The following is an 18443-nucleotide window of genomic DNA, read 5'->3' on the forward strand; positions in this document are numbered from 1 at the left end:
CTTAGGCTCTAATCACAATAGGTTGGACTGTAGAATATCTTTACTTATCACAGAAGTGATAGTAAGGTGCTATGCCATGTTCTCTCCAGGCTTGTCCACCTTGATTCTAGGATGATGCAAACTTTGGTGGGTTCTGTCTTGCTACTAACTATCTGTACACCAGGGTAATGAAGAGTAGTCTCTCTGGAGAGGTCTTTGTAATTAAAGCAGCCAGTTGTGACACCTGAGATTAATTTTGCGAAGATAAAGCTACGGCTCACTATCTGTAAGGCACACAGCTGTGTGGGGTCTGACCAGTTGTTTTCTAAAAGCGTAGTTCTGCTGTTCCTGCCTGACACTTGGTTGTTGCTGTGCGTTTTTGTCACTGGGAAACGACAAGCAGCTTGTAGGCTGTCAGGGAGCATAGGTGAATTTCGTTCTTCTGGTGGTTGTGTTCACATAACAGATAGGCAGCTGAGGGGAGGCTCAGACTGGGGACTGCGTACTTCACAGCTGAGTCTCTTAGCCTCAGTTATGGGAGTGTGTGGTACACTCTCTTGCATATTCAGCACTGAAAAGCAAACTTGAACTCAGAGCCACTTGGCCATTATGCTCCCTCCCACAGACCTTTTTTGTGGATGGGTTGCTTTGCTGCAAAATATCAAATAAGATCTCTTTAGCACTTCATAATGGATTCTTTGGAGACCAGGATCTAAAGCTACATGTGCAGGGTGAGGTAATACAGTGGTACCTCAGGTTACATATGCTTCAGGTTACATATGCTTCAGGTTACAGATTCCGCTAACCCAGAAATAGTGCTTCAGGTTAAGAACTTTGCTTCAGGATGAGAACAGAAATCGTGCTCTGGCAGCGCGGCAGCAGCAGTGGGAGGCCCCATTAGCTAAAGTGGTGCTTCAGGTTAAGAACAGTTTCAGGTTAAGTACGGACCTCCGGAACGAATTAAGTACTTAACCCGAGGTACCACTGTATGTGTAGACAAGATGAACTGGAAGCTCATAGAGGGGCAAGAGGAGGGATTTTTGATAAGCACTGCACAGGTCTAAGGTTGTGCATGGAATTCCCGGACATACCTGGAATACTGCAGTTGGAAGCAGTGTCTGGGTGGAAATTGGCAAAAAAAGGTATGGCAAAAACTCTCAACAACATTTGTGTCTGGATTTTCACTTTCTGGAATATGGCAACCTTATATGCACAGCCCTGCAGCCCTTGCCAGGCTCACCTTTCTTGTGCACAACTGAATCCTGACCTCCCATTGCATCTGGTCACCTAAATGTGTGGCTTGCTGTGATTCTGCATCTGTTTTTCAAAGGTTTTAACTATGCTCACTTTTAAATGAGGTCCTGCATCTCTCAGCTTCTTCTATGTTTCATTAGAAGGCTAGATTAACTCTCTGGTCAAACTGCATTCCTTTTCTCTTGCCCCTCTGTCATGTGCCTGCATTGGTTTTGGTGAGCTCCAGGGTTCTTTCAAATGTCTGTCTGTCTGCCTCTCTCCCCCCCCCCAACTCTTGTTTCCCTATAAATTATGTACATGGAAAAAATGGGGCCAGAAAGCAGCAGGCATCAATAATTGATTGCAGAACCTTCCTAAATGATGAGCTGCATCTTGGCATCTGTAGAGGTGCCTGGTGTTCTTCTTGTTTGGAAACAATTGTATGGGGGGGGGGTTTGCTGACAAATATACAGTATTGATGTTTGCAAGGGGATGCTGCAGGTTTTTCAGTAGATGTTTTATAAAAGAGAGCTTTGTTTCATTTTGAACTGTTGCCTCTAAATTTTTATTTCTTTTAAAACATTCTGCACTGCCTTTCATACACCATGAAAAGGCAGTGTACACACAAAAAGGGAGTGTGTAAAACTTAATATTCAGAATGAAATGGCAGCTACTAGGTCAATTGCAAATAAGTTCAAGCCTCCTAAGTGGAGATTTTATTTTTATCTGCTCGGTATCTCTATTAGTTTTGAAATAGTTGTTATACGTGCAGTTGTTTTAACTGGACCCATTTCAGTCTGGATTCAGGCTTGGCATGGAATTGGCCTTGATTTCCCTCACAAATGACCTCCTTCAAGGGAGAGGTGGCAGAGTGCAACCCTACTGCTGCTGGATCTCTTAGCGACTAAGGGGCTGCACGTCTAGGTTTTGGCAATTTAACCGTGACTCTATTCTTATCCCAGTTCTACTTAACATCTATATGAATCTGTTTGGAGCAAACCAATAGCAGGTTTGAGGTACAGTGTCAGTATCCTGAAGGCACTACACTAGGCTTTGCTTTGCTATCAGATCTGAGTCAGGAGAGACACTGCATAGATTGAACCAGTGCCTGGATGCAGTTGTCGAGTGGATGGTGGTCTACAGATTTGAAGCAGAGTCCTGCTAAGATAGGGACAGTGTTCACACTTCCATTTACTGTGCAATCACTGGGTTTCCAGGGTAGAGTTTTAAAGACATTTACACGCGGCAACGTCATCCAAATTGCATTTATATTCTGTACTTGGTTGTGAGATACTACTGCTTGATGCTGCTGTTTCTTATCACAAGACGATTCCTAATTTGTCTCTAGCCAGGGTGTAAATGTATTTGCATGGGGTAAACACATACCCACCCCATCAGTGCCCCCCACAAAGAATCTGTCACTAATGAAGCCTTGTTGATGTGAACAGATAGAAGAAAAGCGCTGTGAAATGGATTGTTTGTTTGTTTAAAAATGTTTATATAGCCTTTCTGTAGCAGGTAATACCTCGGGCAGCTTACATACACACAAAAAGGATAAAACACACAGTGGTACCTCGGGTTACATACGCTTCAGGTTACAGACTCCTCTAACTCAGAAATAGTACCTCGGGTTAAGAACTTTGCTTCAGGATGAGGACAGAAATCGTGCTCCGGCGGCACGGCGGCAGCAGGAGGCCCCATTAGCTAAAGTGGTGCTTCAGGTTAAGAACAGTTTCAGGTTAAGAATGGACCTCCGGAATTAATTAAGTACTTAACCCGAGGTACCACTGTATTGTAAATGTTGAGGTTCTGTCTGGAAAATAGAAGTAGATGAAGATAAATCATACTAGCTAGAGCATTCATCAGACTAGTTCAATATGTGCAAAGCCATGTACAAAATATTATGAGAACTGAAAAGAAAGTTTGGTTTTCTAGAGTCTCTGACCTGGTTTAAGATCCATCTTTGTGATATTGACTCATTGTGCAGGCTTGTTACCCAAGCTGAAGTTTCTTTATATAAGCTATAGTAACCCACCAAAAAGAGTCATTGCGAGGCCAAACATAATAATCTATAAAGTCACCTTGAAAGTTTTACGGGTGAAAGGGTGGGCTATCAATATTTTTAAAATAAAATAATGTCCCTCACCAGATTAAAATGTGCTACAGAAGCAATCACTAGAGTAATTGTCGTTACACATTTCTGTAACCTATGGAGTGATGATTCAGCTGACTTTTGTATACCTTCCACCAATCTTCACCTCAAGGTGAGGACAGCAGAGGAGTGAAGAGAGCACGTTTTGAATTAACTGTTGCAGCGTGCGGCTTTTAATAACGGCCCTCAACCCATCCAACTGGAAAATAGCTTGTGAAATAGAAATGTTTATATACTCCTTAAAGATGAGTGTGTAGTTCTTACTTCTATGGCCTGTTCTATAAAAGCATTACTATGGCAGTAGCGGTGATGCGGCTTTGCTCATTTGGATCAGAGGACGGGCAAAACTTGAATAATTTGCAGATTCAGGAGAGTAGCCATGTAAAAGTTTGTAATGGCAAGGTATGCTCTGTGTAATACCTTCAAGGTTAACCAAGCTGTTGTGGAAAGGACAACAAATGAAACCCCTCTGCCAGGGAAAGCTCTTATCCTCGTTTTCTTTAAAAGCAAAGGCCTATCAATTACCACTAGCATGGTAATACTAGATTGTTAAAAGTGCATTTGACCTTTTTGCTAAATCCCGTAGTTGGGATAAAAGTGCATTAGAGGGGGCATGGGTAGTGTATGTACACACATTGCAAGCCTGCTGTGAGTGGCTCTATTCTAAGATGTTCAAACAAACAGTCAATAAAAGATATGTGAAGGAAGCTGTATGTGAGCTGTAAAGAGAGAAGTTTGTTACCCTTTTGTTTAAATTCCAGACAGAGTTTTCCAAGTGTTGCCATATCCTATTATTTTTATGTGGCAGGGTAGTCTCAAATTCCACCGCCGTGGAAGTCGATCACAATCTGAGGAGGCTTTCAGAGCAATTGCAAGATTTCCATTTTTGCTCAAATGTTCTTTTTTTTGGTGGTACCTCAAACTGTTTTTTTAAAAAAACATGCACTGGGTGATACACAGAGTTTGTCATATTCCTAAGTCCATTGATTTCCGTGGGTGTGCTCGTGACTGTGACTAACTTTGGATGTGATGCAATAAGCTACTTTTTCAATATGGAACATAGTGCCTCAGTGGAGATGACCTCAAGGCTTTCTTTAACATGGGCTGGAAAATTTTCCATGGCTATATTTCTCTGTAGAAAACTTCAAACTTCTAGAAATGAATCATTTATGCATTTACTAACTTGTTTATATACCCTGCCCTCTATCATGTTGCGGGGTTCACAATTTGTGCAGGCGACACGACATCAGCAAAACCAAGAACGAGTAAAATGTTCTATAAAATATTCATCTTAAAGCTGTAACATTAGGCTGCAAGTTTAACAGTTCATACCTGCTTGAGGAACCAAGTACTAACGTGGTACCAGAACAGAGCCGAAGTTGGAGTGGTCATACCACAGACAGGGTGCCACAACAGAGAAGGCCCTTCCTCTTCCATTGCTACATAATCTGAGGTGTACCTAGGCTCCCTTGCACCCTTGGCAAGGAGCTATATTGGTGCCCCACAATCCCTTGCACCCTTGACAAGGAGATACTGGCTGCCCAGAGGAGCAGCCCGGGATGTGTGCACATGGGTGGGCTGGTTCCTAGCCAGTCTGAGTCAGTGGATAGGAGTGATTTTGCATCCCCCATCCCGGGTATGCACCATTTGCAGGAGCCAACCTGACCAACCCCTAGGTATGCCCCTGCAAGTAATGTTCCGAACTTAAAAATGGAAAGCTGGTGGTCAACAAAAGAGGTAAAAGACTGTCTCAAGGCAAAACTTTAAAAATGTAGTATAAACACCAACAGTTGGGAAACACTTGCCTGTGAGTGCTCCAATTGGAGAACAGCCTTTACCAAAGGTGTAACGGGCTTTGAAGACACTCGAACTCAGGATGCAAGGGAGAAATGTGCTAAGAGGAAGGCATGCTTGGCAAATCCACACCGTGATCAACTCCTACCCGGAAAGCAATGTCCCCACTGTGGAAGGACGTGTGGATCCAGAATTGGCCTCCACAGTCACTTATGGACTCATTGTTAAAACCGTGTGTGTGGAAGACAATCTATGAGTTATCACCAAAGAAGAAGAAGCACGTAATGTACGACTCTCAAAGGTGAGATGCAGAGAAGGGCCTCTCCAGAAGAATTTAATGCTTAGGCAAGACAACAGAGGAAGAGGTACCTCCTTCAAACGTCTCTGTCTGAGGCTGTCTAGGGCTTTTAAAAGTTATTGCAGACATCTTGGAATTTGGACGGGAAATATATTGGCAGTCGGTGCGGTTCCTTTCGCAACCAGAGTCATGTAGCTCAAGCTAGCTGCTCCACTTGGCAAACTAGGAGCTGGTACTAGCTTCAGCATCTAAGTCATCTTGAAATGGCAGGCACTCAGAGTGCATTATAGCAATCCAGGTTTATCAGAGCATGGGTTACCATGGCAAGCCTACTTGTATACGGGAATGGCTGTAGCTGGTGAACCTACTGTCCAAAGACCAGCTGGGACTTCCAGGTATCTAAGAGTACTCCCATACATATTTGCTCCTTGGGTGGCTGGGGGAGTGTATCTCTGGTAGAGATGTCAAATAAATTCAGCACAGGTCTGTCCGTTTTGAATCCTATAAGAGAGAATAAAACCGATCACAGAGGTTTCCCTTTTGAATATGTACAGCTAACCTGAACAACGCTGCTAAACCCTACTGCGGGGAAATGTATGTGTTACTCTGGCAACAGACCTTGTGTTGTCCCTGCAAGTGTTGCAGTCTCCTTAAGTGATAGCCTTTGGACTGTTTCTCAGCATCATTATTATTCATGGTTTAGAATTGTGGGAGAGACTTAAGTGCACACCTGTGAAAAATGCTGTACTGAGATGGCAGAGTTAAGCAATACTGTAAAAATATGGTGTGGAATAGATAACTGCGCGTGTGCCAACCAATGACTTATAAAATGTAGTTATTAACAAATAATGTAAATTTAAGCCTAGTGGCTAAGTGGCTGAGCTACAAATCAGGAAGTCGACTTATTTATGTGAAGTTCAATACACACAACAATTAAAAGCACTATAAAAGTGCCAGCTACCCCGTTTTTCCTTTCCTTTTTCAGTTTGCCAGGAAAAGTGGGTGTTGGAAGAGAAACTTCATATGGCTTGGAGGCAGGCATACTGTACATTTGTAGGGGTAGCAGGCTGTAAGGAGGGACGGGGAAATAAAATGTTTGCTACTGACTCACCTCTTCTGGTTTCGGAGTTTTGAATGAAACCAATAAATATCTCCACAACCATGAGGGCTAGGAGCTTGCTGATATTTTAAAATTGAAGCATTCATTTCCATGAGTTATTCCACGATGCATTGTACTGATTGTGTCCATGTTGATAATTAGAACCTCTGTGGTAGTTCCCTTCCTTCATAGTATATTGAACTCCTAATTCTTACCAGCCTCTTTGTTTCCCTCTTTTTCAGGAAGCTACTTTGCCAGTCACTTCATCATGGGAGGTGAGAAGTTTGATTCTACACATCCTGAGGGCTACCTTTTTGGAGAAAACAGTGATCTCAACTTCCTTGGGAACAGGCCTGTAGCGGTAAGGAGGGGGAAAAATCCCATTTTAATAAAGTTGGATTTGTAGCTGTGGGGGATATGAGTGGACATGGAACAAATATTCCTTTTTAGGAGTTTTTGTTTCATTTTGCATGCATCCTCACTCTACCTACCTTGCAGCGTTGCTGTACGTATAAAATGGGAGGACTGTGTACACCACTTTGAACTCTTCGGAGGAAAGGTGGGATATAAATATAATAATAAGTAAGATGTTATTTGCACTTAGTCTGATGGGAAGGCATTTTATGTTAGATCTGTTTCAGAATCCAATTCAAGATCCCTAAAAACACAGTAGGGTTCTTAACATGCCTAGGTAGCTCTTAAATCTAGCTGTGAATGTTCATTGGTTCTGAAGTGCTGTCCATTTGGTGACATGGGCAACCCAGATGCATATTGGTGACTGCTCAGAAATGCATGGTTTGCAATGATTCACATAATCAAGCGCTTCTCTGAGGGTACCAGGAGGCAGTATTGGGTGCTTTATCTAGAAGGCTGTCTGAAACATCCCTCAGCCACATGTTATCCTTTGTACAATATTCCCCTGAGTCTCAGTTCAAAAGCAAATGTGGAATATCTAGTTAGTATGAACTGTGTAGGAGGGATGGTATGGCTGCAGGAAATGTTAATGCATTTTGTATCTTTTGAATTGTAATGTTTTTGTTGCGAATCTGCCTGAGATCTACAGATGAAGGGCAGTTACGCATTTAGTAAATAAAAAGAACAAGACTAAGATTGCTTGTTGATGTGCGAGGGTTTGAGAGGATGTGTTTTTTCCCTATGATAAGGAGACGTGTGTCCTTCTTAGCACTGTAGAGTGCCCTTCCTTAAACAAACAACTCTTAAACAGAGAGCAAGTCCATGTTAGAATTTGCAGGAATCCAGTGTGTGCAATACTGAATAAACATTGCAAATAATAATAAAAAGTGTATAGACTTTGTGTGTTTATATATGGCATGAAGTGCTTTTACAGATAATTGAGGAGCAAGTGCCATTATTTGGTTTAATTAACTTTGTGATTCGTGTGTCTATGAACGGTGTGTCTGAGGACTGTACAAGCATCTCTCATGGATTAGAGTTGCTGGATGATCCGCCTATATCTCGTCACCTAAGGGTGTTCTTTACACACTTGAGGTTCCAGGCAGTTCAACATTTCGTATATGCTCCTTTGTCTTAAGTAGTTAATTCTTAGCTTCCCTTCCACAATTTACAAGAGAAGCCTGACATTTTGATGCAGAGTATTCTGGACAGAGCTTTTGCTCTTTTTCCACCCCCACCCTTCATTCCTCCGCTTGGGTCTGTGTGTCTTGATGTGTTTGTTCTAAAGAGCAGCCACAAAGTGTCCCTGATCCTATTTCTCAGGCTGAAGCAGCCTTGCTTTATTGCCTGCTAGCTCAGCAAAGCGTTAAATGTCAGACCGTGTTTCAGACCTCCAGGATGTGCAAGACATTAATTATGGACAGAGGGTCTTCTATCCTTCTTCCCTGTCACATTCAGAACATTGTCCTTTGTGTGAAACGATAAGATGGGGAGGTGTGTTTCTACAGCGTCCAGAATTGGTGTTCTATGAGATGGATGGACGAAGCAGAACAGCTTTTCAGTTTAACAGAACTTTCTGCTGTGCTCACACCCTGACTTGCCTGTAGGGTTGCTCATGTGTAGGAGGAGGGCTGTGGTTCTAGGCATGTCCATGATGTTGCACTGTCTTGTCGCTGCACTCGCACAAAGGGCTCTCATGTCAGGCCTCCATCCTTTGACACACATAGCTGAGGAGATGCTCCAGAGACAGGGACACAACATTGAGGCAAGGCTAGAAGTGTGCCCTTGCTCCTGTTGTTGCATATGAATGCCCTGTAACGAATAAATACATGAGTAGGGCTTTTACCCTAGGAGTGGAAGGGGGTTAGAGTAAGGGTGGCACAGCTGCAGTGGAACACTTTCATTGCTGCTCAGTTCTTTCCTTGTTCAGGTTTTGGAGAACGAAGATTAGTTAGCTGGAATTTCCAAAATAGTGCACCTATCCTAGGGGAGTAAAGGGCATCTTGCAGGAGGGTATCCAAAGACTAGCAGGGTGATTTAAATCCCTGTTCTTTATTAGTACTCTGCTTACAGTGTGAGAGGTGGGGTCATCCACTTTAAGTGTGGCTGCTACTGGAAACCCAGCCAGATTGCCTGAGGTATTAATAATAATAATAATAATAATAATAATAATAATAATAATAATAAATAATATTTTTTAATTATTATTATTAGCTGTGCTTAATGTTTGTTTAGAACTACTCATGTGTTCAAAGACCTTCACATGGCACCATCCAATTGTAATACTATAACAGCCCTGTAAGGTAAGTTGGTGTTATTGTGCTCCATCTTGCATCTGGGGTACTGAGGCTGGGAAAGAGTGGCCTTCCTAAGATCACCTTGTGAGTTTATGGCAGAGATACGCGGGTGACGCTGTGGGTTAAACCACAGAGCCTAGGACTTGCCGATCAGAAGGTTGGCGGTTCGAATCCCCGCGACGGGGTGAGCTCCCGTTGCTCAGTCCCTGCTCCTGCCAACCTAGCAGTTCGAAAGCACGTCAGAGTGCAAGTAGATAAATAGGTACCGCTTTGGAGGGAAGGTAAACGGCATTTCCATGCACTGCTCTGGTTTGCCAGAAGCGGCTTAGTCATGCTGGCCACATGACCCGGAAGCTGTACGCCGGCTCCCTCGGCCAATAAAGCCAGATGAGTGCCGCAACCCCAGAGTCGGCCACGACTGGATCTAATGGTCAGGGGTCCCTTTACCTTTAAGATTTGAACCATGGGACTTTTTGCTTCCTCATGGGTGAATTTGACAGGTGGTTGTGGCCATTTACCAGTCAATCACTTGATGTCACAGGGACATCAGATGGGGTCAGTGAAACCCCTATGATCATTGAGACTTCAGAGTAGAAGCAGAGAGCCCTGCATTGCTCTTTGAAGTGCTGCCTATTGCCAGCTATTCAAGTTGCCATGCAGGGCTCTTTGCAAGCTCCTTCAAGGACTGACTGACTGGCTACAGACTTCCTCACGAGGCATAGCTCACTAGAGCAGTGTTTCCCAACCGGTGTTCCGCGGCACACTAGTGTGCCGCCGAACATTGCCTTGTGTTCCGTGGGAGGGAGACGGGCGAGTCGGGCGGCGAGAGGCGGGGCGGCGGCGGCGAGCACACGCGGGGCGGCGAGCGAGCGAGCTCCCACATCCCATCGCCGCTCGCTTCGGCCGGCCTACTGGAGGAAGGCGCGAAAACCCGGCGGGCTTTTGGGTGGGCGCCAAGCAAGAAAGGCGGGAAGGCTCTGGTCCCTCCCCTCCCGGCGGGGCTCCCGCACGCACCTTTCTGCGCCGCCGCGTCCCGCCTGAGCAGCAACAGGAGGAGGAGGAGGGAGGCCAGCGCCGGCCGGGTCCCCCGGGGGAGCGGGCGCTCCGGGCTGCTCACCATACCCCGCGTCTCGGGCGCAGCAGCCGGCAGTCCGAATGCATCCCGAGCCGCGCTGCTCTCGCCTTGCCTCCTTCTTCGCGCCTCCTCCCGGCTCGCGCGCCGTCCCTGCGCGGATCCGTCCAGCCTCCGGCCGCCGCCCCCTCCTCTTCCTCTCCTTCCCCCACCCACCAACCCGCACGGCGCGCTCCCACCGCCCCCGATGGGCGCAACCACTTCCGGGTCCGCTGCAGCCGCCCCTTCCCCGCCTCCGGCAGCCGAAAGTCCCCCAGCGGAGCCCGTCTGGCGCTCCCCCCGCTTCCTGCCCACCTCCCGGAGTTGAGGCGCCCTCTTTCGTTGCTTCGCGGGGAGGGAAAAAACTTTAACTTTTGTGCGTCCCTCCCGGCGTGACGCTGCGCGCTGACGTCACGGGGCGGGGCTTTAATGGTGGTGTGCCGCGAGATTTTTTTCCGGTAAACAGGTGTGCCGTTGCCCAAAAACGTTTGGGAAACACTGCACTAGAGCACGAGACTCTTAATCACAGGGCCATGGGTTTGAATGATTCCTGCATTGCAGGGAGTTGGACTAGCTTATCCTCATAGATTACAATTCTGTAATCTATAGTCTGAGACATCAAGTGTGGGGCAGGTGGGCGTGGTGTGGGGAAAACAGCTTTGCAGGCCAAAACTGGAACCCATACTAGGGCAAATTAGGTCTGTGAAGTGGAGGTCGCCTGTCCCTGCACTAGACCTTCGCACAAGACACCAGCAGGAGACACTTCTCTGTTGGTGCAAATACAAATGGGGTTCAAAGGTAGTAGTGTTGAGCCAGTAAACTCCAGGTCATCGTTTGGGGAATATCTGAATCTTTAAATTGAGAAAGTAGCTGAAAACAAGGAACAAGCAGCCCAATTTGTCCTTGTTTTTCAGCAGAACTATAACCTTGTCTGAGGCATTTTCCCTGGGCCAATTTGGTCACGTGCATTAGTAAACATCCTGGAGGATTGCTCTCCAAGATACAGCTTCCTCTCTACCTCTCTCACAATGTCCCTGTGTTTGTTTGTTTGCCTTTTGGCTATAGAGCTTTTGCATGTAAATGTGATGCTTTGCCACTTTCAGCTTCTTCAAAACAGGCAACCTGCTTCTTACAATGTACATTAAATAATAACTGAAAGAAGACGAAGGCAAGCTATTGATTTGCTACTAGCTTTGATACACCTGCCCCCACTCTCTTTTGCCCTACCCAGTTAACCATCTAGCCACATGATCTGCAAATATTCCTGGCCTAAAGCTGCTTCCAAAAAAGCCTTATGTTGAGTCCTGCCCAGCTATGGGGATATTCACTAGGTTCACTGTAATTTATTACTTGATCTAAGTGCCCACCCCAGTCCCAATAGTGCTATACAGGGAGAGGACAGTTCTTTCCCCCCTCTGTTGGAGATCCAGGTTTACAGTGCTTGTGCCCATGACATTTCCTGCGTCTATGCATTGTTTATGCACATAACCTGTTCTGTATTGTGTAATATCTTATTATCTGGAATTCAAAATTCTGTCATGTATTCTCAGCCCCAATCACATCAACCCTGAACCTGGAAGCCTCTGCAGTGGAACTTAGTTTTGATTTGTGATGCAATTATATTTCACTTCTCATTTTGTTTAAAATAATGCTCAATGTAGTTTCACAGCAGAAAGACTAGTAGCATAGCTAAAAGTAGCAGCACGTTAAAAAAACTTGTGTTACTACCTGCAGCTTTACCAAAGAACTAAAAAGCCAAAGAAAGGAAATCTTCATCCAATTGTACTTCCCACCCACCCAGTAACTACTGAGAGCAGCTTCTCTGCAGGGTCCCTCTAATAGAGTGCAACGTCTATTTAAAACAAAATTGCTGTTCTGAGACATTCCTGAACTTTCAGGGCCGGGAAACGGAAAATTGAGCTGGTGTCTCTGTTTTAGGACACATATTGGAGCAAGTGAGCATTAAGAAATGGAGCTGGCAAATAATATCATAGCATTCTTTGTTCCCTTAACTTCCTGACCATGCTGTGTGCTGTTTATTCATGCTTTCTTCCTCCCCTCCCCCTGTTCCCTTTTCGTTATGCTTGACCCATTGATTGTTCTGATCCAGTGGAATACAGAGGGCTTCTTTCTGTGGCAGGGAAAGGGGCATCAGAAGCTACACATGCGCCGCTTCTCAGTCAAGACAGAGAGCGACACTTTTTCTGCAGAGATGCCTATTCCCTCTGTCCTCTGTCAGGCACCACTTCCTTGTTTTGTATTCTAAATGGCCCCCATTTACTCAGTAATGGGGCATTTCCTCCTAGCAAAGCATTTGGCCTAGATAATGTTTTCGCTTGCCTGTGAAGAAGCCCGCTCTTGCTGAGCATCGCTTGCTGAGCACATTGTAGTGATTAGTCTCGTCACAGCCCAGGGCTGGATTCGAAATGATTTTCTCTGGCTTGGAAGGGCCAACATAAACTGTGTTAAAGTTACAAGTGCATACTGTCTGTCCGCTTTTTTAATCCACTCATGGAAATCTTTCGTGATGTGAGTGGATTGGTATCGATTTCTGCCTACCAGTCCCACAAATTGTTTATTTATTAAAATGTTTAAATAGATACCATCTGTTATGTGGGCATCCCAAGGAATAGCTCAGTTGGAAAAACAGGAAACTCTTCATCTCAAGGCTGTGGGTTCAAGTCCAATGTTGGGTGAAGAGGGTTGGACTAGATGATTGGGCAGCTAATGAAAAGGCATGCCTACACCATTTTGTGTTCCTATCTCCTCTTCTGCTCTTTTGGATGTGGCAATCATGATCCCATGTCCATATTGCAGCCATTTTGTGTTATGCCATACGCCCACAGCAGCCATTTTGTGACTGGCACCCACAGGCTCTCTCAAAATTCCAAATGTGCCCATTGGCCCAAAAAGGTTTGCAACACCTATTATAGGACACCAACGATTTTATAAAAGGTAGAGTTGAATTAAACATGCTAGATATCAGCCACACCAGCCACCAAACCCCATTAATCAGGGTAGATGGATTAATTGGCATTTGTTAAATTGCCAAGAAAAGTAGAATGATTTGAAATCAGCTGTTCTACTTAGGAATTCATTCCAAAGCACTAATTGCTTGCTACAATCGTTAGCACATGACTTCTGTCAATATTATCCTGAGTGTATTAACATTTCTAAATATATTTTAGAAGCCTGTTTTTATGCACTCTTGTGGTTCATGTAAACATGAGAGAATGCAATAATAATTGAACATTCAGTCTGTTAGAGATGTAATCATAGAACTGCAGAGTTGGAAGGGACCGTGAGAGCCATCTAGTCCAATCCTCTGCATTGCAGGAATATTTTGTCCAATGTGGGGCACAAACCCACGACCCTGAGATCCAGAGTCTTGTGCTCTACTGGCTGAGTCAATGGCTAATGTTTGGTTTCACCACAGAGTTTCATGCAAGGTGAAACTATACACTGCAGAAAGAAAAATAAACTTTGCTACTTTGTGCTCTGTTCTAAAGGCATTGATCAAAAGAGTTTGAAGGATTTATTTGTGGTAGGAACAAAGCCATCAGCTGGAGAAGGTGGATGACGTCAGGAGTCAAATCTAATGGACTTGTTTGGTATCTGTGTGGTTATAGGAAGCTGAAATGTACAAACATACGGGGTCCTCCAGATTTCTATCTCCAATACAGCTTCATTTAATCTTTACATGGCAGATAATAATAATAATAATAATAATAATAATAATAATAATAATAATAATAAAAAATAATAATTTATTATTTGTACCCCGCCCATCTGGCTGGGTTTCCCCAGCCACTCTGGGCGGCTTCCATAGAAACCAAAAATACAGTAAAATATCACAGATTAAAAACTTCCCTGAACAGGGCTGCCTTAAGATGTCTTCTAAATGTCAGGTAGTTATTTATCGCTTTGACATCTGATGGGCGGGCGCCACTACCGAGAAGGCCCTCTGCCTGGTTCCCTGTAGCTTTGCTTCTCGCAATGAGGGAACCGCCAGAAGGCCCTCGGCGCTGGACCTCAGCGTCCGGGCAGAACGATGGGGGTGGAGACGCTCCTTCAGGTATACTGGGCCGAGGCTGTTTAGGGCTTTAAAGGTCAACACCAGCACTTTGAATTGTGCTCGGAAACGTACTGGGAGCCAATGTAGGTCTTTCAAGACCGGTGTTATGTGGTCTCGGCGGCCGCCCCCAGTCACCAGTCTAGCTGCCGCATTCTGGATTAGTTGTAGTTTCCGAGTCACCTTCAAAGGTAGCCCCACGTAGAGTGCATTGCAGTAGTCCAAGCGGGAGATAACTAGAGCATGCACCACTCTGGCGAGACAGTCCGCGGGCAGGTAGGGTCTCAGCCTGCGTACCAGGTGGAGTTGGTAGACAGCTGTCCTGGATACAGAATTGACCTGCGCCTCCATGGACAGCTGTGAGTCCAAAATGACTCCCAGGCTGCGCACCTGGTCCTTCAGGGGCACAGTTACCCTATTCAGGACCAGGGAGTCCTCCACACCAGCCCGCCCCCTGTCCCCCAAAAACAGTACTTCTGTCTTGTCAGGATTCAACTTCAATCCATTAGCCGCCATCCATCCTCCAACCGCCTCCAGGCACTCACACAGGACCTTCACCGCCTTCACTGGTTCTGATTTGAAAGAGAGGTAGAGCTGGGTATCATCTGCATATTGATGGACACCCAGTCCAAACCCGCTGATGATCTCTCCCAGTGGCTTCATATAGATGTTAAATAGCATGGGGGAGAGGACGGAACCCTGAGGCACCCCACAAGTGAGGGCCCAAGGGTCTGAACACTCATCCCCCACCACCACTTGTTGTTTAGTCGTTTAGTCGTGTCCGACTCTTCGTGACCCCATGGACCAGAGCACGCCAGGCACTCCTGTCTTCCACTGCCTCCTGCAGTTTGGTCAGACTCATGCCTGTAGCCTTGAGAACACTATCCAGTTTACTAGTAGAACAGTAAACGTTGCTTCCCCTCCAGGCAGAGACAGTGTCCGTATTCTAGTTCCCTAAGGGAGATTGCTTATGCCTGGACCATGTACCTGCTAATTTGTTTTTGCGCTTTTCCAAGAACAATAGACTCAGTGCAGAGGTTTCCAAAGGACATAGTGAGCCCCTTGGGCATACACGAACAATGCCCTGTTTCCTGTTAGGCATCCCACTAATATATGGAGTTCTCAGCCACGGTTCAGATTGGCACATCTTGAAAATCCCTGGTAGTATGGTTAGAAGCAGTGCTGCACTGCTTTGAATAAATAAAGCAGTTTGAGGGTTCTTTCCCGAGTCTATGCGCACCTAAGTGCATATTTGTGGTAACGGCATTCAGCATTCACATCCTTTTTTTTCTTTTCTTGCGTCAAAGCCATTTGGCCAAGGAGTGACTTGATATCCTCCCCCCTTTTGCCCTTGCTGTTGAATTATTTTTGGCAGCACTTGAGGATCAATGCATTTTTCCAGTGTTCTGCCGACGCAGCAGATTGTAAGGTAGAATCCACCCAGCCACACTGGAGGCAGAGATAGATGAATCACTATAGAACTTAGGCTGAAATCCATCTAAGCGTGGGCATGCACCTATAGCGAAATTTCTAGGAAGTCAGATTGTGCTTGCTGACATTCAACTGTTTTAGAATATTATCTGCTGCAAGTGTCTTGATAGTGTGTGCCATCGGCGACAACAATGCATTTCCTGCCTTGTATACCCTAGACCCCATGGTCTAGAAAATAGATGGTGATGGATCTGGAACCCACAGAGCCATGAGAAAAGTCAATGTGCATGCATTTACCTGTTTTGCACAATTTCTTTATTATTCAAAAAACCCAGGTTTTTGGAGACATGTATTTTGTTTTGTCAAGGGAGAAGGTTAAGGGGTGGCAAAATACAAAATGCCACAGAGGTTGTGAGAATCATAGAATCTTAGAATTGTAGAGTTGGAAGAGACCCTGAGGCTCATCTAGTCCAATGCCCTGCAATGCAGGAATATGCAGTTGTCCCACACAGGGATCGAACCTGCAATCTTGGCATTATCAGCACCACACTCTAACCCACTGAGCTATCCAGCTGTAGGATTAGAAAACTCCCTGCAGTGAGGCCAAGTCCCCTGTTGGGTAATCCTAGATGGGCTTGCCCATTCTATCCAGATTATACTTTAAGGATCAGCATAGACATTGGATGTCATTTAATATAGTTATTAAAATTAAGGATTTTTGTTTTGCAGCAGAACTCAGAATTGACCATGTTCATTGCTTTAATTTCTTTAAGCAGCATTCCCACTAATAATTTGTTTAAATTAGTTTAGCATTGATTTATGCACACATTGTGGCTTTAAGAATGCATATTTGTGTGGTGCTTCCAGACATAGATGAGTCTAGATTACTTTTGGTAGCTATGCGAGATTTGGGGCATCCCATGGAAATAAACCATGGTCCCAGGTTTGGATGTATCATCAAGCCCCAAACCATGACTTTGGCTCCCAGTAGAGTGGTAGCGGTGGAGGAGGAGCAAAGTGGCCATGAGTTTCTCACTGTGCACCAGCATGCTTGCCCAATCATGCAAAGTCCTAGTTTGTCTTAGTGTTATATGAGAACCAGGCCAATGACTGGCTCTCTGGATAAACGTATCAGAAGAACTATTGCTTTTACACATAAGGATGGTGAACCTTTGGCCCTGTGGACATGGCTGGACTCTCAACTCAATGTGGCCCATGGTTAGGGATGGTAGGAGTATAGCAGCTTATGGAGGAAGTTTCCCCTGCAGGAAGCTGGGAAGATTTCAGCTATTTATTTGTCTACACATACAAGATTTGGTACAAGTCTCCTCACTGCCTGCAGTGAGAGCACTTGGTTCTTTGGCCTAATTTTAATTGGCATCACCCATCCCTATCCTAAAGGAGTACGACAAGGCTATATATTGTCTCCCTGCTTATATAACTTATATGCAGAATTCATCATGCGAAAGGCTGGACTGGATAAATCGCAAGCCAGAATTAAGATTGCCAGAAGAAATATCCACAACCTCAGATATGCAGATGACACAACTTTGATGGCAGAAAGTGAGGAAGAATTAACCTCTTAATGAGGGTTAAAGAGGAGAGCGCAAAATATGGTCTGAAGCTCAACATAAAAAAAACCCTAAGATAATGGTCACCTCCCTGCAAATAGAAAGGGAAGAAATGGAGGTAGTGAGAGATTTTACTTTCTTGGGCTCCATGATCACTGCAGACGGTGACAGCAGTCACGAAATTAAAAGACGCCTGGTTCTTGGGAGAAAAGCAATGACAAACCTAGACAGCATCTTAAAAAGCAGAGACATCACCTTGCCGGCAAAGGTCCGTATAGCTCAGGGGTCTGCAACCTTTAAGACAAAAAGAGCCACTTGGACCCGTTTCTGAAGGGAAAAAAAACTGGGAGCCGCAAAACCATTGTGGCATTTAAAACAAATATATCTCCGGAGCCGCGATCTGACAGCGGGCGGGAAGGTGACGTCGGGACGGTGCGTGACTAACGCACGCACTGCCCCCATGCGACGTCACAGCCAGTACAGCGCCCGCCACAGTGGGGAGTGTCGGGGCGCACAATGCGCCTCCTCCCCTCACTAGTATCCGCCCCGGAGCCGCGGCAAAGGTGTAAAAGAGCCACATGCGGCTCCGGAGCCGTGGGTTGCAGACCCCTGGTATAGCTAAAGCTGTGGTTTTCCCAGTAGTGATGTATGGAAGTGAGAGCTGGACCATAAAGAAGACTGATCGCCGAAGAATTGATGCTTTTGAATTACAGTGCTGGAGGAGACTCTTGAGAGTTCCATGAACTGCAAGAAGATCAAACCTATCCATTCTTAAGGAAATCAGCCCTGAGTTCTCACTGGAAGGACAGATCCTGAAGCTGAGGCTCCAATACTTTGGCCACCTCATGAGAAGAGAAGACACCCTGGAAAATACCTTGATGTTGGGAAAGATTGAGGACAGAAGGAGAAGGGGATGGCAGAGGACGAGATGGTTGGACAGTGTTCTCGAAGCTACCAGCATGAGTTTGACCAAACTGCGGGAGGCAATGGAA

At 45.3% G+C, this 18443-nt stretch overlaps 1 protein-coding gene across 4 annotated transcripts in view; it reads left to right on the forward strand.

Annotated features, from left to right (window-relative positions):
* Positions 1-18443, forward strand: part of RNF157 (ring finger protein 157) — a 73656-nt gene that overhangs the window by 20383 nt on the left and 34830 nt on the right. For all 4 annotated transcript variants that reach the window (XM_081185382.1, XM_081185383.1, XM_081185380.1 and 1 more), the window contains exon 2: positions 6798-6916. In XM_081185382.1, coding sequence (XP_081041508.1) covers positions 6798-6916 — 119 coding nt within the window. The remainder of the gene's footprint in view (positions 1-6797; positions 6917-18443) is intronic.

This window comes from Podarcis bocagei (assembly GCF_964188305.1).
Source record: "Podarcis bocagei genome assembly, chromosome: 2".
Classification (NCBI taxonomy): domain Eukaryota; kingdom Metazoa; phylum Chordata; class Lepidosauria; order Squamata; family Lacertidae; genus Podarcis; species Podarcis bocagei.